The sequence below is a fragment of the Rhamphochromis longiceps genome, linkage group LG22, assembly GCF_057381845.1.
Source record: "Rhamphochromis longiceps isolate RC_006_pf linkage group LG22, R_longiceps_female_GT1.1, whole genome shotgun sequence".
NCBI lineage: Eukaryota > Metazoa > Chordata > Actinopteri > Cichliformes > Cichlidae > Rhamphochromis > Rhamphochromis longiceps.
The window spans coordinates 10,522,205-10,549,200 of record NC_140577.1 but is presented as its reverse complement, the minus strand read 5'-3'; the positions used below and the strand labels follow the sequence as shown (position 1 = coordinate 10,549,200).

General features: G+C 38.8%; 2 protein-coding genes and 1 long non-coding RNA gene across 3 annotated transcripts; 2 read left to right on the top strand and 1 right to left on the bottom strand.

Moving 5' to 3' along the window:
• Positions 1-1,154: 1,154 nt before the first annotated feature.
• On the bottom strand, positions 1,155-6,021 carry LOC146643423 (mediator of RNA polymerase II transcription subunit 30). The gene is made up of 4 exons (XM_085396187.1): positions 5,788-6,021; positions 3,414-3,572; positions 3,152-3,241; positions 1,155-2,120 (listed from the first exon to the last, which is right to left on the bottom strand). Exons 1-4 carry the CDS (start codon positions 6,019-6,021, stop codon positions 2,025-2,027), a joined length of 579 nt encoding a protein of 192 aa, XP_085252313.1. The 3' UTR covers positions 1,155-2,024.
• Positions 6,003-16,473, top strand: LOC146643422 (uncharacterized). The gene is made up of 3 exons (XR_014909302.1): positions 6,003-6,061; positions 7,563-7,669; positions 14,810-16,473. It is a non-coding gene; the product is annotated as an uncharacterized LOC146643422 (long non-coding RNA).
• A 3,297-nt stretch (positions 16,474-19,770) lies between these two features.
• LOC146643421 (uncharacterized) lies at positions 19,771-26,213 on the top strand. The gene is made up of 4 exons (XM_085395390.1): positions 19,771-19,830; positions 20,142-20,312; positions 20,914-21,054; positions 22,739-26,213. Exons 1-4 carry the CDS (start codon positions 19,771-19,773, stop codon positions 22,898-22,900), a joined length of 534 nt encoding a protein of 177 aa, XP_085251516.1. The 3' UTR covers positions 22,901-26,213.
• Positions 26,214-26,996: the final 783 nt, after the last annotated feature.

Sequence of the window (26,996 nt, the reverse complement as noted above, 5' to 3'; positions counted from 1 at the left end):
ACTGGGATTTTCCCATACAACCATCTTTAGAAGAACGGAGAGCGCCAGGTCAGTGTGTGAAAATACCCTGTTGATGTCAGAGGAGAATGTACAGACTGCTTTGAGCTGCTAGAAAGCCAACTCAGCCGTTCTCTACAACCAAGATATCGAGAAGAGCTTCTCTGAATGCACAACACATCAAACCTTGAATCAGATTGGCTACAGCAGCCGAAGACAACACGTGGCGCTACTCTTGTCAACTAAGAACTAAGTTTATGAGGGTCTCGAAAAGCGATATATAAATGCAATCCATTATTATTATTATTATTATTGTAGTTCACATGAGCTTACCAGACTGAAAAAAAGCATGATCCATCCTGCCTTGTATCAACAGTTCAGGCAGATGCTGCTGGTAAAACTCCAACTGAGCATCAATTAAACATGGCAGTCCATCTGGATATTACTGCTGTCCATGTCCATCCACAAAGCTCAAATAATCTCAAAAAGGCTTATTTTACATGACAGTGACCTCACTGTACTCAAATAGCCTCTACAGTCACCAGAGCATCTTTGTGATGAGGTGGAACGGGGGATTCAGATCATGAATGGGCCAAAATCTGAGGAATGTTTCCAGCCCATTATTAAATCTATGCCATGAAGAATAAGGGCAGTTTTGAAGGCCAAATGGGGTCGAGCAAAATTTGCTGTGTGATGGATACACTGAAAATGTGTATTGTGGCAGGTACAATTCCACTACAAAGGTAAAGTAAAATTAAATATAGAAAACCCATTTGGGACAGGATGAGTTTCCTTAAAAAATAAATTACTAAAGAGTATTATACTAAGCACAATCACAGGAATCGAAAGTGTGGTTCGATAGCATCCGACATGACTGAGAAAGAGAATGACTGGCTCTTTGTTGTAATGTAGGCAAACTACACAAAAGAGCTGCTGCTGTGTAAAGAAAGATGAATACAGAAGGTTAAGGTCAGAGTGTGCATCATTACAAGTAGGTGGATGTACTTTGATGTACTTATACATCATCTCAATTGTGAGGGAGATCATGCATTCCTACATCCACCCTCAGGGTTGAGACTGACACTATGGAGCTAATACTTCAGTCTGAGTGGGCCCGTCCTGGATTTAGAAGCAGGACTTTAAAATATATATTCAGACCGTTTGTTTCAAAAAAAGAAGTTTATTAAAAAACAAATACCCAGTACACCAACCATTTGTAGTACAGTTTACAAAAATAAATTCACAGGTAAGCAAGTCTCAACACCCTCAGGGCAAACAGGTGTGATGTGTAGCACTCAGGAAGCTAATCTCATTAAGCACATGCACACACTTATGTACAAAGCACCTGAGATACATAGCTGCCAAAGGGCCGATTGGAATTCTGAACCCACAGTGTTTTACAACTGACAGAGCACAAATATGGGCAATTGTTCCTATTGTAAACAAACATATCAGATCAGCTTCTGTGCTTTGTGGAAGAATTACCTGCAATGAATTCAAGTCTGTCTGGTGTCAAGTCAGCACCTGGAGGCAGAACACCATGAATAGGCAGTTTAGGCTTCTTTCTCTTCTGTGCTTTTTGTTACCTGAGGCCATCCAGGTTCCAACTTATTATTTCATCAGTTTGAACAAAAGTCTATAACTTATTTAAGTAGTTACAAAACAGTTGCAGAGCACTTTCCAAATGAAAATTGGGTTATCAGCTGCCTCATACAAAAGAAGAGGATGACTGTTAGAATGTGTGTCAGCTTATCCTGTTTTTGGCTTTGACTCGATACCTTATTCCTGCCTTGTTTATGATTTCCCTCTTATCGGCTCCAATACAACAAACAACACGGGCTCTTAGATGAAAAGGTGCAAGTAAATTATGAGTTTCAGTGATGAAGTGCCAGCTCAGAGTAGGCGGAAGGTCCCATAAATCCTACAGAAGTTCCCTTATTTCACCTGGTCTTTGCCGTCTTAAAGTTCCTTCACCCGCAGAGGAGTGCAGAGCTAAGAAACAAGTGCGCAAGTCTCATTCAGAGCCATCATTTTCTAAGTGTCAGCATAGCATTGATATCCCACAGAAGGTTCCTCATCTGGTCCATCAGAACCTTCATCTCCTGGTTCTTCTGGCGCAATTTCTGTATAACAACAAGACATTTGGCCATTAGTTAAACTCTGCAGAACACGTGGACTTTAACCATTGCCAGTTACAACCTTATACATATAAGCAATCCGGGAAGGAAATAGCTAATCACATATTAACAAGTGATGCTGACACTGCCTCACACCTGGAGGAAAAATACTTTTCTACTGGTGCTGATGCTAAAGCCAACAGTCCTCTCAGCCTCAGGCAGAATTTTCCAGTGTTTTGCCACTGGCTCCCTGAAGGTATTTTTGTAACCCAACTGAAATATTAGCTCTAACAAAAAACAACACCCTAATTCAGAATGAGTAAATAATGCAGGGTTTTTCAGTTAAAATCCAGATGCTACTTTAGCCTGTGTCAGTACTGCCACCTAGAGGAATTTGAAAGGGACTTTATTCTGCTCATTTCAGCATAGCTAAGTAACACTATCCCCAATTATTAAAATATATAATAAACTGTGGAACACCAAACAATATATGAGAAATTAATTGATTCATATGTTGAATCCATTTCAAGAAAAGCTGCAGCAATAAGTCAATGAACTGGCATAACGTTTGTTGCCAACCCTTTTTCTTTCTTAGTAGCTAATGATGTTTTCTGCACGTTTAGGATTTCCTGTTTTGTGTCATAAAGTGACGGTAATAGATATCCTGGCTGTTGGTCAGAGAAAACAAGGCACTAAAAGATGTCCCTTTTAGCAGTGGGAAGTTATCAATTTCAAGACCAATTATTATTAATTATTACAGAATTATTTGCAAATCTCACGAACCCATAACAATTCACAATAGTGCAGAAAAAACGTATCAAATGTTTAAACTGGGATAATGCACCATTTAAAAACAAAAGGTAACACTGACTTTGCTGGCACCAACACGTACGTTTTCAACAAGTCTCTAAATCCTGGACTTGAAATTCTGTGTGTACTGCTTTTTTATTTATTTTATTTTAACTTAACCCCCCCAAAAAAAGGCCCCGTCACTGCTGATGGTTTCCCGAGGCGACAAGAACATTACAGAAACCCACCTCTAGGACCTCGTTTCTTTCCTGGATGACAGCAGGACTGCAGGGCTCCACTCTGACAGAAACCAGCTCCTCTCCAGCGTACGGCACAAGCTGAACACACAGCCGAGGTAAATCACGATTAAAATTGCATTTTTTTTTCTCATTATCAAATCAGACATAAAGAAAGAACATAGTTCTACAGTAGTTATATAGTAGTAATTGAAAAAATGTTTGTTTGTTTTTCTTTTTTTGGGGGGGGGGGTCAGCAAAGGTCTTCTCTAACCTCAGCTGGTCCCTCCTTCAGGTCAGAGGTCATTTCCACACAGCGTTCATACAGCAGTCGGAGTTTTTTGAAGAGCAGAGTGAGCTGCCGAAGGTGTTCCTGGAGCTTCCCAAAGCGGTCCTGATACGTTGCCTGGCTCTGAGTCACCCCATTAGGAAGCTGAATCAAAAACACACAATAGATAACATGAAATCATTTGGAATAATTACACTTCTATTTCTAAATACAGCAGTGTAATGCAAATAAAAATGCTGACAGTGTCAGGCAATGTAAATGACTGCATGTACATTGGACATGTAGACAATCATTTTTCAAAACCAAGTAATAGCAATGGCAACACAAAACCATAGTGTTCCTCTTCTCTGAGCTGCACAGGTTTAAAAAAAAAAAAAAAAAAAGGGGGGGGGGGGGGGGGTCACCTTAATAGGCAAGAACAAGCTTTAGAAGTCAGCACTACACTGAAAAACACAGAGGCGCATTTGGTAACACGGATCAAATGGAGATGGGAGGATGGGTACGAGGGATGCTGACAGGCAAGCCGAGCAGATATGCCAGAAAAGAAGACGGGCCAAATTGAGACTGACAGGGAACAGTGGAACCACTTTAGCCACATAAATACCGCCCACTCAGTTAACAGCCACACATACACCAGAGCTGCTGGTGCAATTTGCTGCACTTAAGCTAAAGAAATAATGCTAATATAACAATAACTGCAATTTTTGGTAGCAGTAAAATATGAGTAACCGTCCGTGCTGCCCATCTAAAACTGCAGACTGGTGACTCAGCAGGTAATTATTGAACTAATCAGTCAGTAAACCTGCAGTCATTTGAATTTTCTGTTAAAATGCCAAATGTACAAAGGTTCCAAGGAAGGGCTCACCAGTACTGTAAGGACCCAAATGTGAGAGGCGCTGTTGTCTGAGAAGTGTGGATTTTAATTGGCTGATGCCCGGATTACACACTTACGGACGAGGGCACGGACAGTTCTGGAGATTATGGCCAAAAGCTTGATCTAATAATAGTTTTACATAGTGTACATTAAGTCCACCAGGGGGAGGTCAAATTGGTGCCCTGATAGTGTCATTGAGGTCACCAAATTGGCATTCACAGAGCCTTGTGTTCACACTCCAATGACCCACTTTTTATTTTAATTGTTGCCAATAGCTAGTTAGTTGGAGCAGTTGTTGTTTTTCTTTTTTTCTTTTTTTAATCTAAGACATTGTTTTTTCTCTTCTATTAGACAATAAATAAACTTAAATAAACGTAATCCTTAATTTAAAAAACAAAACGAATGTTATTTATAAATGGTATGAGGAACCTGAAGCTGCACTTGATTGAGTTTTCAAAAGTCGTTCAGATTAAATAAATATTAAAAACGATCGTTACAGTTGTAGTTTTGGACTTTAAGTCAATATGAGAACTTAACAGGCAGGAGTGCAGAGGTGAGAGCTGGGACAAAGGCTGGTAAAAGGAGACAGCTGGCTGGTATGATAGAGAGAATGAGACCAGGTGGGAAGAAAGCCATGCCTGAGAAATTATAGATATACTCAAATGTGGAAGCGAAGAGTGTGTCATACAGGATTGAAGCTGGAAATCAAATAGGTGATGTTGAATTTGTTCACTACACGTTGGATGTCAGTTAGAAGAAAAAAACCAGAGTAATTTGGATAAGACCGTAAGCACAGTCAGAGTGTAAGAGACTGGCGATAGGAGCAGGCAATAGACATATGGGTGATGGAAATAGATTTGATAAGGACGTATCATATTTCAAGAAGACAGAAGAACACAGGGTGACATATAAGAAATGAGGAAGATGCATACAGGCGGACTACATTTAACCAGAAGGTGCAACCTGAAAGAGACACGAGACTGCAAGGTTAAGATTAAGAGTTTCATTAGGAATGTAATCAGACGGATGGCTCAGATTGAGTGCTAGAGAGGGAAGACTAAGATGGCTGGAAAATGTGCAGATAGGAATAATGGATATACTCGACAAAGATTGCTGAAAATGGAGCTGCTAGGCCAGAGGAAATGAGGAAAAAAGGAGAAGATTCATGAATGTAGTGAAGGGGACATGAAGATGGTTAGTGTGACAGAAGAGGATGTCAGAGAGAGAGATGGAGGCTGTAGTGACCCCTCAGAAGAGCAGCTGAACTGAGAAGATGAATGAGAAACTAACAGTAAGAAATATTAGTCTGCTAATGATACACCCATAAACAAAGCTGAATATGTGAGTGGGCAAGAATATAGGTAAGTGTGTTATACTCATATTACATATAGGTATGCGACAATATCGTTATTTTGATATCAAGTCCCAGACACTAACAACAAGAAAACAGTTCCTGCTGCTAAGCATGAGCCTCGTGTCCCTTACCTGTGTGGCTCGTGTAATCTGGAAGATCTCCATAGTGCGTGTGACAATATCTTGTACAGTCTCCTGTCCGATCCTGCAGAGGAACACCGGGGAGATCTCCCTAAGGGCTCCCTGAGGAGGCATGGGCTGCTGACCTGCACTTGGGGCAGCACCGGGGGGCAGATGAGGAGGCTGCTGCTGCTGCTGTGAGGGCATACCTGCCATCCCTGGCTTCTGAGGTAAAGAAGCTGCCATATCCACACAAATCTGCGGGGTACGATGGTACAAGACAAAGGTGATGTTCTATTAGCGTAAATATACGTTTTCTCAACACAGCAAGGATGTATGCTCAAATTTAAGCTTATTAGAGAAACTACAGACGTTTCGAGATCATATTTAAGAAAGCAGGAAACTCCTTAAAAATGTACTCTCAATGGAGACGAGGGAGGGAAACTTAACTTACTGGCTAAACATGCTAGCTCAAGCAAATTAAGCTAACTAGTTAGCAACGGGCTGTGCAAAAAGCTACTTACCCAAGTTCAAACCGTCTTTTGGCTGAATGTTGTACAGATGTTTCCCAGATGATGCAGCCTTTGCGAAAAAGGGCCTAGTTATTTATTATTTTAAATAAAGCATGATCACTGGCACCCTTCCATTGATTTCTTTCAGAAAGCACAGCACGTTAATGCGTCACTTCCGGGCATAAAAATGGGATTAATTCTCCCACCGCTAGATGGCGACAGTAGACGCGGATATACCTGAAGGTACTGTAAACATCAGCTGTAAAAGAACAAAACAATTTTAGCTATATACTATATATACTATAGTGTAAAAATATACATTTGTTTTTCATTCGCACTATTAAATATAAAACTGTAAAAAACATAGAGAGAAAAACACATTAAAAGTCATCACTTTTCATCAAATGCCACTAATTTCATCATAGAAAATGTTAGTGTTGGATTGACATTACTCAAGCATGATATTAAAATTAATTCAATTTAATTCTAAAGCACACATTACATGCATATTTTGCATGTAAAATGTAACAAGACCATACACTGGATGTATGTAAAAGGGAAAATTTAAGTATGCAGTAAATACAATTGCCCATTCAAAAACAGCAATAATGTAATTTCAATATTATATGATAGCCATCTAGTTACTTATTAGAAAGACAGCTATAAAATGATCATCTATTTATGATAGGGTATATGCAAAGCCTTATTGAACGTGTGGTCATATTGATTTAAATGTCCTATGTATATTACTGTTTTATAGCCGCAAAGAGTCAGCGTGTTAGTAAAGAAGTTTAAACTTCATCCTACTCCTTTTCAAGCATGTAAATTATGTGGTATATACAGATAGTCATTAATATTTTTCCCCTATTAGTTTTTTTCTTCTGTTTGCAATGTTTGTTTGTTTTTTAAAGTATATTTACAGTAAAAAAACAACAACAATCAATTAATGTCTTAATCAAAATAGTCTTTTTTTTTAATTTAATGGAAACTGAAGTCAGTAAATCAAATTGGTGGTTTACAAATTTTCACTCACACTTAAGGTGTGTCAATGATGGTTTCAAGTATTTATTTATTTTTGAATAGTTATATCTACAAGGATTTTATAACTTAAGGAAATAGATAAGTCTTGGTGGCTGGGGATCAGTCTTCCACGGCCCCCGCTCCGGCCTCCAAGGCAGGGTCCCGGTAACCCTATCCCGGGCAGGGTGAACTGTTCCCTTGATGTTCTACTCATAGGCGTCTTCTGTATCTTTCTTTGTCTGGTCCTTCACCCAGGACCCAGCTCTCAATTTACCAGTCGATCTGCATCCCTACCCCCACCTATGGTCATGAGCTGTGGGTAGTTCCTCCGAAGAGTGGCTGGCCTCTCCCCTAGAGATAGGGTGAGAAGTTCCTTCACATCAAAAGGACCCAGTTGAGGTGTTCCGGGCATCTGATAAGGATGCCTCCTGGGCTCCAAAGGGGTGAGGTATTCCAGGCATCTCCCACTGGCAGGAGGCCCAGGGGCAGACCCAAGGCATGCTGGAGAGATTATATCTCTCGGCTGTCCTGGGAATGCCTTGGTGTTCCCCCGGACAAGCTGGAGGAGGTGGCTAGGAAGAGGGAGGTTTGGGCTTCTCTGCTTATGCTGATGGATGGATGGATGGATGGATGGATGGATGGATGGATGGATGGATGGATGGATGGATGGAAGTCAGACTTTTAAGCAGTAGACCTATTTTGTTTGACTCAAGGATAAATGAATTACACGTGTTTGCTTTGCTGTCAAGTCAGACCAATAAAACTGAGGAAAGGACTGGATTTGTCAGTCACATGTGGACCTACTTTCTTTATTTGATGAGTCTGGTTGCGTGACTTTATCCATGGTTTATATAGGATCAAAGGTCGCAGTCAACCTAGCACAACAACAGCAAGTTCAAGGAAGTACAGCTTCCTTCAAGGACTTGGTTTACACTTTATTCCCTTTGAACAAACATGAGTAAAATGGCCTGATATAGGCTCAGATTAAAAAAAGACGTAGTTTATATATTTGTATTTTATACTAAAATTGACTGATAATAGATCCAATTAACAACACAAATACAGAAAAAACGATTCCATCTACTTTGCAACTTTATTTTGCCTGTATGTTTCTCTTTGTTTTGACGTCACGTCACCATTTCCATCTGTGTTTGATGTACCGTTTCAACTTGAACTTTATGTTTGTTCTTAAGGAAATGCAATTTGCATGGAGATCTTAAACACGCAAGGCAGAGATAAGGTACGCAAGGTACTGATAACAATGAATGTTAAATGCATTTTAACGCACAGTGGGCTCAAAAAGCAAGACCACTTGTTTAAATACTACTTTTTTAGCATCAGTTTTGGAATTTATTACATGCATTGTTCAAAGTGATGGCTTCAGCTGAGTCATTTAAATAAAAGACTGAATCTTTGAATAATATAGACATATTATTATACACACGTTTAGTCTGTGGCTCTTTTGCTTTAAGAATATCAGATATAGTTGAGTTGGGAAGTCTGTGCACAACTTGATAACTCATTTAATTCAGTTTAGTGTTATTTATATAGCGCCAAAACACAACAACAGTTGCCTCAAGGCGCTTAACCCATGTTATCACGGATTAATCAGACAATTTTGTAATCTTTGTAAGGCCAAGTAGTCCTTGACAATCAGCACCCTTGGACATTCTTGGTCTTAAAGTAGCTCTTCATCTTGGCACCGTTTAATCGTGCTCCTCAAAGATGGGTGGTGCTTGTTTATGAGGAATTACGTGTCATATTTTCCAGTCAAGAGTACAATTCAAGCTTGTAAAAATAACCTTTTTCCCCAATAACCTCAGAGTTTTAACACTTCTACAATCACTAAAGCAATCAAAGTTTTGATTGGCAGAGCCTTATGAACAAAGATTATTTGCCTCTGAGTCACTCATGTCTGCCTGAGTATCATTTTAACCCCTTGAACAATTGAAAGGATGATTTCCTATAATTTACACAATCCAGTTTACGCAAAGTAGTTTTTTAAAGCTACATTAGCTGTTTAGCTCTATAGTGTTTTCAGTCATTCGGATTAAGACATTTTACATGTTCATATTCATAACGGATTATATTTTAGACCATGTTTCTTAAAATGTGGAAATAGAACATTAACTTTTAGCTGTGTATCTTCACAGTCATACAGCTCATGGAAAAAATTGCTCCCTTTTTTCCCCTCAATCTCTTAAGATCCTAATTTTAGTAACAGTGCCCTCTGAAAGCAAATACTAGCATGCTAACATGCTAAAAGAAACATTAGCATGTAAATACTGCACAGTTGATATGAACGTCGTGATTTTAACATTTAACTAACTCTATATATCTCTCTGCAGCCTTCATTAATAATAATAATAATAATAACTTTATTTATAAAGCGCTTTCAAACAAAGTGCTGTATAACTGTTTAAAACTAAAGAGATAAAAAAAATAAATAAATAAAAAGCGATACATAGCAATACACGTAAAAGACACAATACAAGTTAAAAACAGTAAGAATTTAAAAACTAAAAGCCATAGAATTAAGACTTGTAAGATAAGGTGAACAAATGTGTCTTCAGCTTAGTTTTAAAAACCTCCACGGAGCATGCCTGCCTAACATCTTGAGGGAGGGTGTTCCACAGAAACGGGGCACGAAAAGAAAAAGCACGCTTTCCAATTGTCTTTTTTCTGGCTCTAGGAACCTTTAGAAGGCCAGAGTCCTGAGATCGGAGAGCACGGGATGGAACGTAAAGATGTAAAAGGTCGGAGAGGTATGAAGGTGCCAGTCCGTTTAAAGCCTTGTAGATGAGCAGCAGGACCTTAAAATCTGCTCGAACCTGACAAGGTAGCCAATGCAGAGATCTCAGAACAGGGCTAATGTGCTCAAATTTCCCAGTTCTTGTTAAAATATGAGCAGCTGCATTTTGCACCATTGTTCAGTGTTGTTTAGTTTGTAGACAGTATGAAATTTATATATATATATATATATATATATATATATATATATATATATATATATATATATATATATATATGTGTGTGTGTGTGTGTGTGTGTGTGTGTGTGTGTGTGTGTGTGTGTGTATATATATATATATATAACAATTCTGTAACTGTAACTTCGGTCGTTGCTGTGCTTTTTTTGGAAGTCGAATTTCCCAGAGGAACCCACCCGAGGGATTAATAAAGTTCTATCTTATCTTATCTTATCTTATCTTAAATTTAGTAAGCAGTATTTATTTACAGATTTGTCTTTTATTGCTCAAACATCTGATCCTGTGGGAAAAAAGGTTTCAAATGACAATGTAGTTCTCTAAAAAGCGAATTACACCCCATGAGCCAATAGCTTCTAGAACCACCTTTAGCAGGAGTGAAATAATTGTTTTCTGTATGACCTTATTAGTTTCTCACATTGTTGTGAAGGAATTTTGGCCTATTTTTCTCTACCGTATTGCCTCAGTCGATTGGTGTTTGCAGACATTCATATATACACCGCTTTCTTAAGGTCCTGTAACAGCAATTCAGTTGGGTTGAGCTCTGCACTTTGACTGGTCCATTGCAAACCTCCGATGCTACGCTGTATCTGTAGCCACTGTGCCGATGAACTATTCTATAAGAAATATTTGGTGCTAAAATTCATAAGGAAAATGTGTACTACATTAATAAAATCCCACTCTATTCTACATGGAAACATGTAAGAGTGTCACTTGCGATGTTTGTGCTATATTGTGTCCTGGGACATTTGGTTATCGGAACTTTCCTGTACCAGGAAATATGCAGTGCTGTGATAAACCAGCTGATAACGTGCTACAAAAGGCTACTTGTGATCTCATACCTACCAGAATCATTTGTTACAGGAACAAGTTTGCTTCCTCTCTATTGTTGTAATAATACGGTGGTAGGAGAGAAATGAAGTTATGTGTGTTGTTATTTAAAATGTTTTGTAGTTTTAGGTTTGTATTCGACTTCCCCCACAGGATACATATGCTTTCGTTGATCAACTATAAAACACCCAGTATGCACCTGTTACATACTCACATATTAAATATTTGTGCAATCAGTCTTAAAATTTAAAGGGACAATACACCTCAAATAAAAAATGACAGATTTTTCCACTTGGACTATAGTGCCATCCGTTTGGCTTGTTTTGGTGTGTATAGCCATGTGTCGGGACATTAAAATAGAAATAGAATTAAAATAGACTTGAAATCCTCAGCACCAGTGTCTGTTTTTCCAGAAATTATGACCTGGCTATTTAAGAAACAACAACAACGTATTTCTGCAGATAGAGTCACGTATCTACCTGTGAGAAGAACCTGATACATGTTAATATGTGACAAGATGCAAATGATTATGGCACCCTTTCCTCTCAGCATTCAACCTTGTGCATCTAATTCTTGTTTTTTTTTTAAGTAATTAAAACTGTATTCTGTTGCAATGATTCCACCCTTGAAAAAGAACTATTCGAAGAAATAATTAAAATCATCATGTCATATATGCCAGTGAAGAAAGTATGTAAACTTTTGACCATAGCTGAACGTTGTTTTTGCAATGGAAAACGGGTACAAAAACAAGTACAACAGAAAAGTAACAGTACTTCTCTTTTTTTCACAATGGTTTGGTCACATTCGATTTTTTTTGGAAGTTGATAGGGTTCCTCAAATATTTGTAAAACCTTATATCAGAAATTAAATATCACAGGTTCACATTCCTTTCTGTTTGCATCAGTTATTCCAAGAGTTCAACAAGACAAGGTGAAATCAAATGTGAGTAATTTACCATTTTAAAAAAATCAATACAAAATGTGAAGGTTTGTAAAGTAGAATTCTTGTGTTATCGAAATAACTACAGAGGGCTGGTTAGCTTTCCACTTTCATTTTCCCTTGAATGACCTTGTTGCTTCACAGTTTTTCTCTGTTGACTTACCCTCGGGTTTATTCCTGCCTTATCTGACCTTGCCTGAAAGTTAAATATAAAGAGGAGACAGATTTCATAAAAATGTAAGACCAAGGTTGTAAATCTAGAAATGTAATATGAATAAAAAGAGATGAGAACCGAGAACTGTGTTGTTAGTTAGAATACTTCCGAACATGCAAGGTCAAATTCAACAAAACCAGCTGTTATTTTAAGAAGTGGCAAATAGCAGTCTCTAGCAAGTCTCAAGATGCCCTTTTCCTTCTAACTTCACACAAGTCCTCATGTGATCCATCCTTAGTAATATAAAACAAATACAACTGCTACAAAAAAAACCAACTTTTTTGTACCATAACTAAGCCCTGCAAATTTTGTGATACAGGTTTATTCTTTCATGAAAAAATTTTTTTTACACAGTGAGTATAGCCAAAACTGTACCCAAAACACCCAACCTATTAGCATAACTTTTCACAAAATACATGGACACATGGTAGCATAATATCTCCTGTAATATGACACTACTGAGAAAGTGGGGGTCAGAACAATGTGTTTCCGCATCCTTCAGCATTATTTCAGCAGGTTCAGAGTTGTATCAGGAAGCAGTCACCGTGTTATAAAAAAAACCCAAAAACAAATATTAACCTTAGCTTTAGGAGAAGCATATGATTCTACTTTTAACAAAGTGCAGTGGAAGCAGTTTTCCCTCACATTGTTACTCTTTTTTACACACGAAACACATTTAATTTCCTGTCATATAGGGCATTATGAAAGTGCACCAGAGTATATAACAGGGCATGGTTTTTTTTTCTCTGTTATCAGCATCAGTACTACTGGGAGTTGTCAGGTATAAAAGGTGAGCCAGAAAGGTGTGAGCAGCCATAAAGTACAAAGAGAATTTACCAAGAAGACCAAGATGAAGATAACCAGGACAGTTCTCCTATGTGTCTGTTTGACCTTTATGTTTTTGGGCATAGAGGTAAGAGGCATTTTCACTTAATTTACCAAAGTTGCATTTATTTAAAAAAGAAAAAGAAGCCAGTTCAGGTCACCATGCTTTTACTAATGGCAAGCAACACAATCATTTGTTTTTCTAGCTTAAGTGTAGTTGGATTCAAATCAGAGGTAAATTAAATCAAAAGTCAATGCAAATGCAGGGAAAGAGAAGAAAACAAAAGGATATAAAACCAAAACCTTTTGACTGTATTTCGTTTTGTACATGTTTGAGGATGTAGAATTGAATCACCTCATCATTCTCAGCACATAGGCACTGTAAGTGTAAACAGTGACATTTTCTTAGATTGTGATTTAAAATTATTATTGAAATTAGTGTGAATCAGTGCATCAGTGAACAAGAACTGTATTAACAGCTCCTTCATTTCTAGGATTCTGTGAAACTGAATATATCCATACTTTACTTACTTAATTTTAAGATAAGATAAGATAAAACTTTATTAATCCCTCAGGTGGGTTCCTCTGGTAAATTCGGTTTCCAAAAGCACAGCACCGACAGAAGTTACAGAGTTACAGAATATTTTATATATATATATATATATACACACACACATATATAAATACAGAGACATATATAAATAAAATATACGAAGGGGATAAATAGAATAAATAGGAATAAAAATAAAAATACAAGGAATACTTGCACATTTCAAGTATTGCGGTCTATTGCACCATTGACTATTAACAAAAATATTGCACAAAAGGTATTGCACAGTGAAGTGAAGAGGCACTACAGCTTAGTTGTTCCCCCCTCCTTTGTCCTCCTGTTTTTGTTCTCAATAATACGTTCTTCTTCTGTGTCAGCATTCAAATTTAAGTAAACTAAGTATGACTTATCAGATGTCCACTTGTGAACTACAAGTGGACAGAACAAAGAAGCAGGACTCAGGTTTAGGCCATCAGAGTACATGACAATCAGGCCCTGCAGCCCTGCCTATCACAGCGGTATGCAAAGTGCAGTTAATGCTTTCATGCTTCGCGTACTGTTGAAGCAATGTGTACCGAACTTTTGCATGCTTGTGCGTACAGAGGATTTTCCACTGAAACAGAGACACATCTGTAAGCTTTATTTATTCCACGAAGTTTGACACAGAGTGGAAATGCAGACAGAAGAACATGGAAATTGAATTTAGAGTAGTGATAAGTATTACAAATAAATGGTAAATGGCCTGTATTTGTATTGCGCTTTACTAATCCCTAAGGACCCCAAAGCGCTTTACACATCCAGTCATCCACCCATTCACACACATTCACACACTGGTGATGGCAAGCTACATTGTAGCCACAGCCACCCTGGGACGCACTGACAGAGGCGAATAAGTACATGATATCAATATCAAATCAGTTTATCAACATATATGATATAAATTAGAATGCCTCATGTTATCTCCTTTGTCATTTTTTAATTAGATCTGCTTTACAGTAGCAATTTGTTCCACATGAATTGCTGACATTGACGTCTGTAATTTATTTAAAATAGCTAAAACACTGTTGCTGGATAGATATGAGCATATGGCTCTGCAACAGTCTACATGAATATTTAGATATATCTTTTACACCGTGAACTTTTATTTTCTCTTACAGGGCCAAAGCACCACAGATGTCACAACTCCAGCAGTGACCAATAACAGCACTACGAGTAATAGCACTCAGCCTGCAGCGACCACACCTCAATGGAACGCCACTGTTTCTTACACGACAAACACCACCCATGCCCAAACTCCTAAAACCACAAGAATACCATCTGACACCACCTCCCACTCTACAGATAATGTCACTTCATCACAGGGGTCCTCCGTGTCCCCTGGGGCTACTCAAAACCCTGGAACCCCAGCATCCACCACACAGAAATCCACAGGGACTACCAGCAAAAATTTTACCACAATCTCATCTACAACGACAAAAGGAGGATCTGCTCCTTTGTTTGGGTTCTGCAGTCAGCTGCTGGTGTTTGCTGTCACTATTCTGATCTGCTGTGCTTTGGAATGAATGTATGAAAGTATAGAATCTGCATTTAAATCCTTAAATGCTGTGGAAACATATTACATTATTATTACAGCCTCGTATTAAATGGCTGCTTCTTTAAGGCTGTGATGTGCTCTGTTTGCACTGAGTCTTTCTCTGCTTTTACACAAATATCCATAAGTTATGTATGACACTGTGCTTCAAATGTTAATGCTATGTTTCATTCATAAATACTAAAAGGGAATAAAGGAAACCAATGTTTTTTGGCAAATAAAGTAAAATGGTGATCTTTTGCGGAGGCTGAAGAGTTAATTGTACTGAACACTTCAGCCAACCTCGGGTTTGTTTTAGCTGAAGGAAACGGCAGTGGTGCACCCACAGCTCCATTTGCATGTTGGCTTAACACTAAAAAAGCTAGGCAACATCACATTTGAATTCATGCTGTTTGTACAGTAGCATCTTTGTTTCTCTCATGCCAACATGTATTTATGCATCTTATTATACGTATATTATTATATTATTTGGGGAAAAATTTAACTACTTCAACTAGAAACTATGCAGATCAACATCTAGCAAAAACAAACCAAAATCTAACAAGACCAAGTCACAAAATGTTCTGGTGGAGTATTTGCAAATTAAAAATAATAATACCATTTACAGTTTTATATATATGTATATATAATTATGCTAATACTAGTTCTAGTCGCACCATATAACTCATATAAGATATGATATTGAAATTTTGCATAAAGTATAGATTTTTATGTCTGTAAGCCAATCAATATCTCAACCTCCCATTCAGCTTTTGATATAGCTGCAATTGCCATTTATCCATTTTAACAATAAAGATCCATTTTCTTTATGTCTTAAAACAACCTGTCCTTCACCCCGTACCCTTTCATCCACCTTTCCTGTTTTCATGCTATTACCTCTTGGTCTGACCTGCTCCCTCCCCCCTCAAGTCATGTTTCATCATCTTGTCCTCATCAACCCCATCTCCATGACTCATTCCTTGCACCCTTCACCTCTCCTTCACCATATACCCTTCATTGTATTGCATTCCATGTTTCTATAACCTTTCCCAGATTGTTGGCTAGGAGTAGGTCTCTCACAACACAGGATGCATGCCTTGTACTGCTCTGCTGATGAAAAAGTTGTGAAGTGTTTGTATAAGTGCAAGCTTAAAAGATGAGAATACATAAGCAAAAATCTTGGTTTATAACTGGTTAATGACATCTGTTGCCTCGTTGGACAATTCCTCTTTGATCTGGAATAAAGAATAAATCCAGTCTGCGTTTGACATGGTATTTAAAGTTAATTTTCTAAGGAAGACTTTTCCTCTGGGACGTCTGTGTCATAGTATGTTTGAGGGTTTTCTGTAAATGTAACCACTTCCAACCTTTGTCTATTAGTATCCAAAGCTATATATAGTAGTACCTGGTAGAGGACCCGAGCTTGAAGGATAAACCGCCCGCAGGGGCGTGCTGGGTGGTGTTTTTTTTTTGGTTATATATATATATATATATATATATATATATATATATATATATATATATATATATATATATATATATATATCACGGTTCGATATTTTTTCGATACAAAAAAAATGTTCATGCCTTTTTAATTTGTCATTATATATTATATTATTATAAATATATATTTTAACTCAAAAGTACAGTTTTTAAATTTAATGTTGCTGAAACAACAAAATAATAAAAAAAAATAAATCTGATTTAGAAATCACTTTGGAAAAGAGAGTTTATTACAGAGAAATGGCTCTTTCCAAAATAAAAGCTATACTATACGCTTCTTCTGGGCTATATTCTCAGCAGCATATTAAACATACCAGGTCCCCATAAGGAGAATCATGTGTTAACGGCTGTCTAAAAGTTTGTAGCATGCGTGCTTGTTGTTTTTGTCTGCTTCCACTTGTCTTTGCACTAGGATGATGTCAGTGTGAATGTGCAGTCATCTTCGTTGTGTTCCCACTAGTGCTGTCAGCGTTAATCTCGTTAAAATGACATTAACGCCACAACGCGGCAAATCTCCATTAATGAGTTACCACGGATCGCCCCATGCGTGGGGCTGGACGGCGTCAACACCTTAACAAGCTAACTGCGCTAACACACTAGTTCCCACCAACTGAGCATTGCGTGGCACATCCGACATACTGTTTTACTTTTGTCCATGGCGCGCTTACCATCAGGGTCATGCTTCACATGAAAACCAAGATAGTTCCAAACGCGGTTCAATTTTGGGTAGCGTAGAGGCAGTTGCCATGTTGCAATGAGCTTATCTTCTGTCTTGCTAGCTTGCGCTGCGCTCAGTGGATCTGCACTCGACAGTGCAGCCTAGGCAGAGTAGTCGAACGCAGATCCACTGAGCGCTCAACATAGACAGCATCGTCAGAAGAAAAGTTGATAAAATAAATAAAACATTTTGTATTATTCGATACATATGCGTACCGAACCGAAAGCACTGGTGAATATTAGGAGTGACAAAGTCTAAAGACCCGAACGTCCACGGAAAAAAACGGGTGGATAATCGCAGAATCACTTCAGTGGTAATGAGAAATCCCTTCTGTCAGGAAGTGCTGTGTGGCAGCCAGGAGTTGGACCCAAAATGCAGGCACTCAGACTCGAGGGATGAACTCAAAACACTCAGCTTTATTCGCTTGCAGGGGAAAAGCATACAAAACTAAACCTCACTGGGGAAACTATAAACTACACTACAAGGCACACGAGGAAACACACAGCTAGAGTGACGACGCAACACTGACACAGAGAAACACAGGGCTTAAATACACTGGGGAATAACAAGGGAATGAGACACAGAAGGAGAGCACAGCTGGGGGAAATCAGAACTGAAGAGACAAGGAAGCAAAGTAGGATACACTCACATCAGACACAGACCTTCAAAGTAAAACAGGAAGTATAACATTGAGGCATGAACTTGACATAGTAGAGACAAAGCAACTAAGAAACACAGAGACATAACCATAAGGCGAAGAACCAAAAGACTAGAGATGATAAATAATACACAGAGGGAAATCCTGGAACACAAGAAACTAGACTCGAGGGAGTAACAAAAGACCAACCATGAGAACATAATTCACAATACAGAGTGACAGAAAACACAAGAAACTCAAAACATGCGAAGACACAGACCAAGAAACACAGACTTTACACAGAAAAGAGGGGCACAGAGAAACATGAGGGGCAAGGGATCAAAACTAGAAACCATAGAATAAATCACATGAGTACTCGACAAAATACAAAAATCACAAAGAACTAAAAAAGCTGGGTGAAGAGACCCAGGATCCTGACACCTTCACAACTACCAACCAAGTGAACAACACTCTCCAGGAGGTAGGTGTATCAATATCAAAGTCTGCCATAAAGAGAAGACTGCATGAAAATAAACAAAGAGAGTTCACTGCAAGGTGCAAGCTACTCATAAGCCTCAAGAAGATAAAGGCTAGATTTAAAAAAAGAGACATGCTCAAATCCAGCTGAATGCAGTCAAATTGATTTGGTAGATGGACAATGACCCAAAACATACAGCCAAAGCAGCCCAGGAGATTATTAAAGCAAAAAATTGGAATATTCCTTGGAATATTCCTGAATGACCAAGTCAGTCACGTGATCTTAACCCAACTGAGCATGCATGCCACTTGTGGAAGACTAAACTTTGAACTGAAAGGCCCACAAACAAACAGCAACTGAAAGCTCCTGCAGTCAAGGTCTAAAAAGGAGGAAAGCCAGCATCTGGTGAAGTCCATGAGTTCAAGACTTCAGCCGGTTATTAGCAGCAAAGTATTAGAAATGAACATTTTATTTTCCTGAAATGTGAATATTTAGTGAAATGAAAGGATTGTGTTAAAGATGTTTTAGTTCTTCACATTTTTATGCAGTCTTTTTGTTGAACCCACTGAATTGAAGCTGAAAGTCTGCACTTTACCTCCATCTGAGTCGTTTCATTTAAAATGCATTGTGGTAATGTACAGAACGAAATTAGAAAAAGAAGTTGTCTCTGTCCAAATATTTATGGGCCTAACTGTAAGCCTGACAAATCAGCGTGCTGTTTGAACTTTGAAAGGTTAAAGTAAATGTAGTTGTGGAGCTGTTGATGTACTGTTGCTACTTTAAAAAGGATCACATCAGACAAAAACTTCAGTGAAACATTGTACTTTACAACACTGCCTAATTAAACAAGATGAAAGAAAATGAGGTAAAATAACATGTTATTTGAAACTGTTGAGTAAGTTTAGGGTTGGAGTTCTACAAAAGAATAAAAATAGCATCGAGTCAGCAGCCTGAGACACAAGAAAGACATTAGAGAGAAGGTATCACATCCATAGGTTAGGTTTCATTTGGCACAGTGTAAAGTTTTGCATTTGTGGTCCATCACTTGGGTGGAGGCTGACAGGTGAACAAGGTGAATGCAATATAAAAAGGCCAGCTTTGGAAGAGAGCACATATTGTACAAAACAAAGACTTGAGTACGGGAAACAAATCACATTTTAACAAGATATTTTAAGCTGTTAGCTTTCAAGAGGAAATTATATTTCAAGCAATATGAAGTACTTTTTCCTGGCGCTGCCTTTCCTGACTCTGCTGGGATTTCCCTTTTCCAAGGTAAGACTTGAAATTAAAAGTAAAAAAGAATGAATGTAACAAAAAATAAACAAGAAACAAACAGCAATCTTTGTTGATCAAACACACTTAAATAAATAAATAAATTAATATTCAGGGAATTCTAACCAGTGAGCCAAGATGATTTTTGATGGAAAAACTATTCTGATTCATATTTTTCACTGTTAATGCATTGCATTGAAATCACTTCCTTAATGGGCAATTATTACATATAAAGTATACAATATCATTTGTAGTGTCAGTTTTATTAATTTATTATTCAGTGTCATAAATTCTGTTGGTTTGCTCTTTAGCATGCGCCGCTAATGTCTGCAGCAAAAGGACTCAATTCTACCTACAATTTATCCCCGGCTACTAATACTACCACAACTGACAGTGAGACTAACAGCAACAGTGGCTCTGGCAGCGGCACCCAGGCTTCCACCAGCACGACGACCACAGCCGCAGGGGTATCGTCAACCAAGGTGACTACAAAGCACCTCGAGGCAACTGTTGCTGTGATTTGCCACTGTATAAATGAAAACTAATTGAATGCAAAGAGAGGATAGAGTCGCATTGCCACCTCTGTGGCTCTGCTGTTTGGACCTTTTGCTTTTTAAACCATAGTGCAGTGGGCAATCTGAAGTCTCAGAGACAGAACTAGACTACAGTGTTATTTATCACACAGCAAATCAGAGTTTATTGTATTTACTTGTAGATGAAATACATTACCAGCTGCAAGAAATAATCAAAAAAGATAAAAGTAAAAAAAAAAAAAGGAAATCTTTGTTTTTCATATTTCTTTGAATTGAAAGTAATGTGATCAAACACACACTACAATAAATATAAAACAAAAAAATGTATAAATTATTAAATTAATAAAAAAAAATACTTGAGGAAATCTTACCAGTGAACCAAGATTGTTTTTGATGGAATATCTATCCTGCTTCTGTATTTTTCAGTGTTAATGCATTGCTTTAAAATCTCGGCCTGAACGCAAAGTTATTACATGTAAAGCATACAATATCATACTCTGTAAAATCCAGCACAACAGAGTGTCATAAATTTTGTTGCTTTGCTCTTTAGGACATGAGGACAACCACTGCATCAACAGGTCTGAGTACTACCACTACTGACAGTAAGACTAGCAGCAACAGTGGCTCTGGCAGCGGCACCCAGGCTTCCACCAGCACGACGACCACAGCCACAGGGGTATCGTCAACCAAGGTGACTACAAAGCACCTCGAGGCAACTGTTGCTGTGATTTGCCACTGTATAAATGAAAACTAATTGACTATGTGCACGTTAGCATATGCTACTTCCGGTGCGGAAACTCCAGTGGGGAGCTTTGTTTCCGGTGTCCTATTCACGCCCTGTTTACGGTCCAAAACAAGTTAAGCAAATGAATGAATGAAGCGGCGATTTATGTTTCTATAGATGTCTTGGGCATTTACCCAATATATCTGTAAATGATGTTCATCGACTTGTCGATATTTTTTCCCTGCGCCTCAGAGCAAACGAGAAAAGGGATTCAAATGTCATATTTCTCAGTATCAGTAAACAGCTGTCCCTCGTTTATCGCGGGTCTTATGTTATAAAAATAACCAGCGATAGGTGAAATCAAGTAGCCAATTTTATTTTTTGACGGTGCAAAATGTTTGGTGGACATCGTGGACATACAGTACTGCACTTCAGAGTCACACTGCTAGCAATCGATGCAGCGATTCTGTACTGTACAGGAGAGACGTCACGGAGGGAAAAAAAAAAAAAAGCATGCAAACTTGCACTAAAAAATCTGCGAAACAGCAAGGTGAAATGTGAAACGTGTTATAGTGAGGGACTGCTGTAATTTTGAAGGTAAGTCACAACATACCCTTCGTAAATACTAATGTATAGAAACCCTTACCAGCAATCATTCATTTTTTTTGTGTGGCTTTTTTTTCACGGTTTGTTAACATGCTGTGTAGGTGTGTACTTGACTAGCTGATATCGACATAACGGGGAAACATCTGATTTGACTATAGTTCATCTGTAGTTTGAATGCATTTGCCTGTTTAAATCATAAGACCAGTCACTATACAGAGATGTGCTTCTGAATGTGGACGATGTGTCTTCTGCTGCAGTGATGCAGTTCTGCTTGTGTTGAGTGATAAACAACTGATCGATCTAAACTCTTTAAACGTCAAAATTGATCATTAGATTTTTTATGACACAACAGTGGTGAGTGTTCCCACCTTCTGCTCTTTGTAACTTAACGCGATCTTTCCGTTTTCAAGTTTTGGACTTGATTTTGGAGTATATCTTCGCAGTAGCGATTGACCGCAAAGTAAAGCTACCGGAAATGTACCACCCCACATCCGGTCTCAAACCAGAAAGTTAGCATTTTCTCGTGCACATAGTCAATTGAATGCAAAGAGAGGATAGAGTCGCATTGCCACCTCTGTGGCTCTGCTGTTTGGATCTTTTGCTTTTTAAGCCACAGTGCAGTGGGTAATCTGGAGTCTCAGAGGCAGAATTAGACTACAATGTTATTTATCACACAGCAAATCAGAGTTTATTGTATTTACTTGTAGATGAAATACATTACCAGCTGTAAGAAATGATCAAAAAAGATAAAAGTACAGAATAAATGAATAAATAAAATGGAAATCTTTGTTTTTTCATATTTCTTTGAATTCAAAGAAAAATGAAAAACGTATACACTAAAATAAATAAATGTATAAAGTACGTGAGGAAATCTTACCAGTGAACCAAGATTATTTTTGATGGAAAAACTATCCTGCTTTTACATTTTTTCAGTGTTAATGCATTGCTTTAAAATCTCGGCCTGAACATAAAGTTATTACATGTAAAGTATACAATATCATACAGCACAATGCAGTGTCATAAATTCTGTTGGTTTGCTCTTTAGGTCATGGGGACAACCACTGCATCAACAGGACTGAGTACTAAAACTACTCGCAATCAGACCAGCAACAGCGGCTCTGGCAGCGGCACCCAGAGTGGAGAGAGCCACATCGTCACCTTTGTGGTTCTGCTGTTGGGATCTTTTGCTTTTCCAGCCATGGTGTAGTGAGCAATCTGGAGCCTCAGAGCCAAAACTAGACTACAATGCTATTTATAAAACAGGAAATCTGAGTTGATTGTATTTAGTTGTAGATGATGGTAGTGAAAGAGCTAACCTATAGCATCTCAAAAGATATATGTGTAAGTCATAAGGTGATTTATAGAGCACTTTCCACAGTGGAAAGAGTGCAATGCCTAATGATATGTAAAGGAGAATTGTCTGTATTTTTAAAAGCACCTCAAAGCATATTTTGGCACATTTCAGTTGTTTTATTTCAAAGGTGACATGCCCTTACACATCTTTACACTATTATACCCATTACCTGTTTATTTTCTTGTGTGATACTTGATGTATAAGTTAAGTCAAATTTTACCTGTAGACATGTTATAATATAGTGATGTCTGTTGAAGATTTCCGTCTGTATTAGTATAATTATTTGCACAATTTACAATAATTATTTGATCTTTATGCATTAATGTGTGAAATAGATTCAACATAAAACACTATCTAACATAAATGGTAATAAAACAGAGCATCGTTTTAATGGATGCGTGATTATGTGTTTTAATAACAATAATTCAATTAATTTCTGCTCTTTTTTTATACTGCAAATTTTTAAAACCATCCATCCATCCATCCATCCATCAGTTCTCTTCCACGTATCCTTTTCAGAGTTGCAGGGGGGCTGGAGCCAATCCCAGCTACAATAAGGCTAGAAGCAGGGTACACCTTGGATAGGTCATCACTTTTTCGCAGGGCTAATATAGAGAGACAGACAACCATTCACAGCTATATGCAACTTATAATCATCAGTTAACCTAACCCCACTAACAGCATGTCTTTGGACTGTGGGAGGAAGCCAGAATACGTGGAGACAACCCACACAAACACAGGGAGATCATACAAACTCAACACAAGACCCTGGTCACAAGGTGAAGTCAAACTCAGGAGGCAACAGTGCTAATCACCACTGCAAAAAAAGAAAAAAAATCAGTCCAGATATCTATTATGATTGTTGAGTATGCTTCACTGGAATCAGGTTTTTGTTGGCACGGTTGATCTTTTTCTTTTTTTGTTTCTTCGCCTGTCCTGTTTGGTTCTTTTGCCATCAGAATTATTGTCTAAAGGCAAAGAAAGATGCCCAACGGATTTACTTTACCAAATGGACCATCCCGGCCTTGCCGTATTGGTCTATTTGATTCATCTTTGCTTTCATTGTTTATTTTATTTTATTTTTGCTTGCTACACACGGGACAGACATGACTGGGGGAAAGAAAAGGGAGAAAGAAAGAGGGAAAGAAAAACAGCAGGGAAGAGGAACGGTGATAAAGTGGAAAAAAAACAAAAAAAACAAAAAACAAACAAAACAAACAGACAAAAAATACATATATAAATCACCTGGATCACCTGTTGAGAAAGAAAAAAGAGAAAACAAGCAAAAAAACAACAACAGAGCAATATAATAAACAACATCATCGCGATGATCTATGTGAATATAACAGTAAATACTAAATATTGAATATTATTGTGCTACCTAACCCTAACCCCTGCACATTTCTCAGCACTCACCCAACGTGGAGACAGACATAAATAGACACTGTACACACAATCACACTCCCCAAGCGTACTCTAGGTCTAGGTACCCTTGCCCCTGGAGGGGGAACCTGCACCCAGACCCAGATAGTGTTACCCTCTTCCCTGGGGTGGAGAGAAGAAGACCGCCCCGACTCCGCAGCAGCAGGGAGGCCCACATTCCAGACCCCAATCGGACGGCCAACTCCTCCTCCCAGCCCCCACGCCCCAACAGGCAACAGAGAACGGGGGTGTGTGAAGACTCCAAACCTCCCTCCGCCTGCTCATATGTAGTGTTGATGCATGTGTGTTCTAAGGTGCATTTAAAACCCAGGAGAGCATGGAGCTACCTGCCAGAGAGCAGCAGGTAAGTGCATCGCCCCTCCTGATAGCCCTCAATGTATATGTGTATTTAAAATTGAGAGGTGGGCAACGGCGCCAGGGGTGAGGTTGTACACTCTAATGGTCTTCTGGATGCTGTGTAGCGTGCCCACCCCCAAGGTCCTATATGTATGTGCTATGAGAGTGTGAGTAATGTGAATGTCTAAATTGTGGGATGAAATTGAGGCACAGGCAGCCAGAAGGGGACAAAGGGGGGGATGCCTCCCCTGAACCCTGGTGGCACACCTGCACCCCAGGGCCTTGCCTGTTCAGTAGTGCCGCCTGGCCCCACAGAGCCCGGGACAGCCCACCCGACCCCACCACAGAGAAAACTGCACCCACCCCGTCATCCACTCATCTTCCAGACTACACAAGACAATAGACACCCAGGCTGAGTTCTCCGCCTCCCCTATATCTCCCCCACCTGCAGAGTGATTTCCTGGAGAGAGGATTCTGTTCAATTCAATTTTATTCATATAGCGCCAAATCACAACAAAAGTCGCCTCAAGGTGGTTCATAGATACAGAGAAAAACCCAACAATCATATGACCCCCTATGAGCAAGCACTTTGGCGACAGTGGGAAGGAAAAACTCCCTTTTAACAGGAAGAAACCTCCAGCAGAACCAGGCTCAGGGAGGGGCGGGGCCATCTGCTGCGACTGGTTGGGGTGAGAGAAGGAAGACAGGATAAAAGACATGCTGTGGAAGAGAGACAGAGGTTAATAACAGATATGATTCAATGCAGAGAGGTCTATTAACACATAGTGAGTGAGAAAGGTGACTGGAAAGGCAAAACTCAATGCATCATGGGAATCCCCGGCAGCCTACATCTATTGCAGCATAACTAAGGGAGGATATGGTACTACAAGGTCATTAAGATAAGATGGGGCCTGATTATTTAAGACCTTGTATGTGAGGAGCAGGATTTTGAATTCAATTCTGGATTTAACAGGAAGCCGATGAAGGGAAGCCAAAACAGGAGAAATATGCTCTCTCTTTCTAGTCCCTGTCAGGACTCTTGCTGCAGCATTTTGGATTAGCTGAAGGCTTTTCAGCAAGTTTTTTTGGACATCCTGATAATAATGAATTACAGTAGTCCAGCCTGGAAGTAATAAGTGCATGAACTAGTTTTTCAGTGTCACTTGGTCTTTCGTTAATTAATAGGCTGGTGTGAAAAATTGCTGCCACACCGCCCCCTCGGCCTGTGCTTCGAGATTTCTGGTAGTTAGAATGACTCGGGGGAGACCTCCTGCAAGATGTAACAGCCTCCCCCACCAGTTGAAGAGCCCCCCAGGTGGCCAACCAGGACCCTAGCCCCGAGACGGAGCACCCCCAGTAATGTTTTCTTGGCTATGCAAAGGGCAGTGAAAACCATATGGGCTATATTCCTTTCTGTAGTGACATAATCCAAGCTGCCCAACAAACACACTAAGGGGGAAGTTGGAATGTTACATTTCAGACACTTCGATAAGTCTTCACATATCTCGCGCCAAAACTTCTGAACTGGTGGAGAGAACCAAAGAGCGTGGATATAATTGTCCGGTTAATTGGCTTGACAGTGTGAGCAGTTGTTGGAAGACGTAAGACGTAAAGCCCATCTTGAACATCCGATGACCTGTATAGTGCACTCTGTGTAGTATTTTGTATTGAATGAATTGAAAACTGGGATTTCTAATTAAATGAAAAGTTTTTATGCGTATCTGAGACCAGAAGTTTTGGTCTAAGTTAACTGATAAATCCGCTTCCCATTTTGCAGTAGGAAGTGATATTGATTCATCTGTTTTAGAAAGCATTCTGTATATTTTGGAAAGTAATTTTGGGGTTTTAAGAGTAAGAAATTGAACCACACTTGATGGTGTTTGTAGTTCAACTTGACCCGGTTTAAATTTCTTTTTTACTATGGATTTAATTTGTTGATATTCTAAAAATCTTTTCTTGTTGATCCCATATTGTGTAACTAGTCTGTCAAATGGAATAAATTCTGTTCTTTCTAATATATGTTCCAAGTATTTGATTCCTTTACAACTCCAATCTGGAAAGTTTATCATATTATTGTTTTGTAATATGTCAGGGTTGTTCCAGATAGGTGTACGTTTGCATGGGATTAATGAAGACGCCGTCAATTTTTGGCACGGTTGACCTAAAAAAA

Coding starts and splice junctions, on each gene's coding strand:
- LOC146643423 (XM_085396187.1), bottom strand. CDS start 6,021: ATGGCAGCTTCTTTACCTCAGAAGCCAGGGATGGCAGGTATGCCCTCA. Junction 3,242..3,413: donor TGAAGGAGGGACCAGCTGAG/GTTAGAGAAGAC, acceptor CTGTGTGTTCAG/CTTGTGCCGTACGCTGGAGA. Junction 2,121..3,151: donor AAAGAAACGAGGTCCTAGAG/GTGGGTTTCTGT, acceptor GTTGTTATACAG/AAATTGCGCCAGAAGAACCA.
- LOC146643421 (XM_085395390.1), top strand. CDS start 19,771: ATGAAGTACTTTTTCCTGGCGCTGCCTTTCCTGACTCTGCTGGGATTT. Junction 20,313..20,913: donor CAGGGGTATCGTCAACCAAG/GTGACTACAAAG, acceptor TTTGCTCTTTAG/GACATGAGGACAACCACTGC. Junction 21,055..22,738: donor CAGGGGTATCGTCAACCAAG/GTGACTACAAAG, acceptor TTTGCTCTTTAG/GTCATGGGGACAACCACTGC.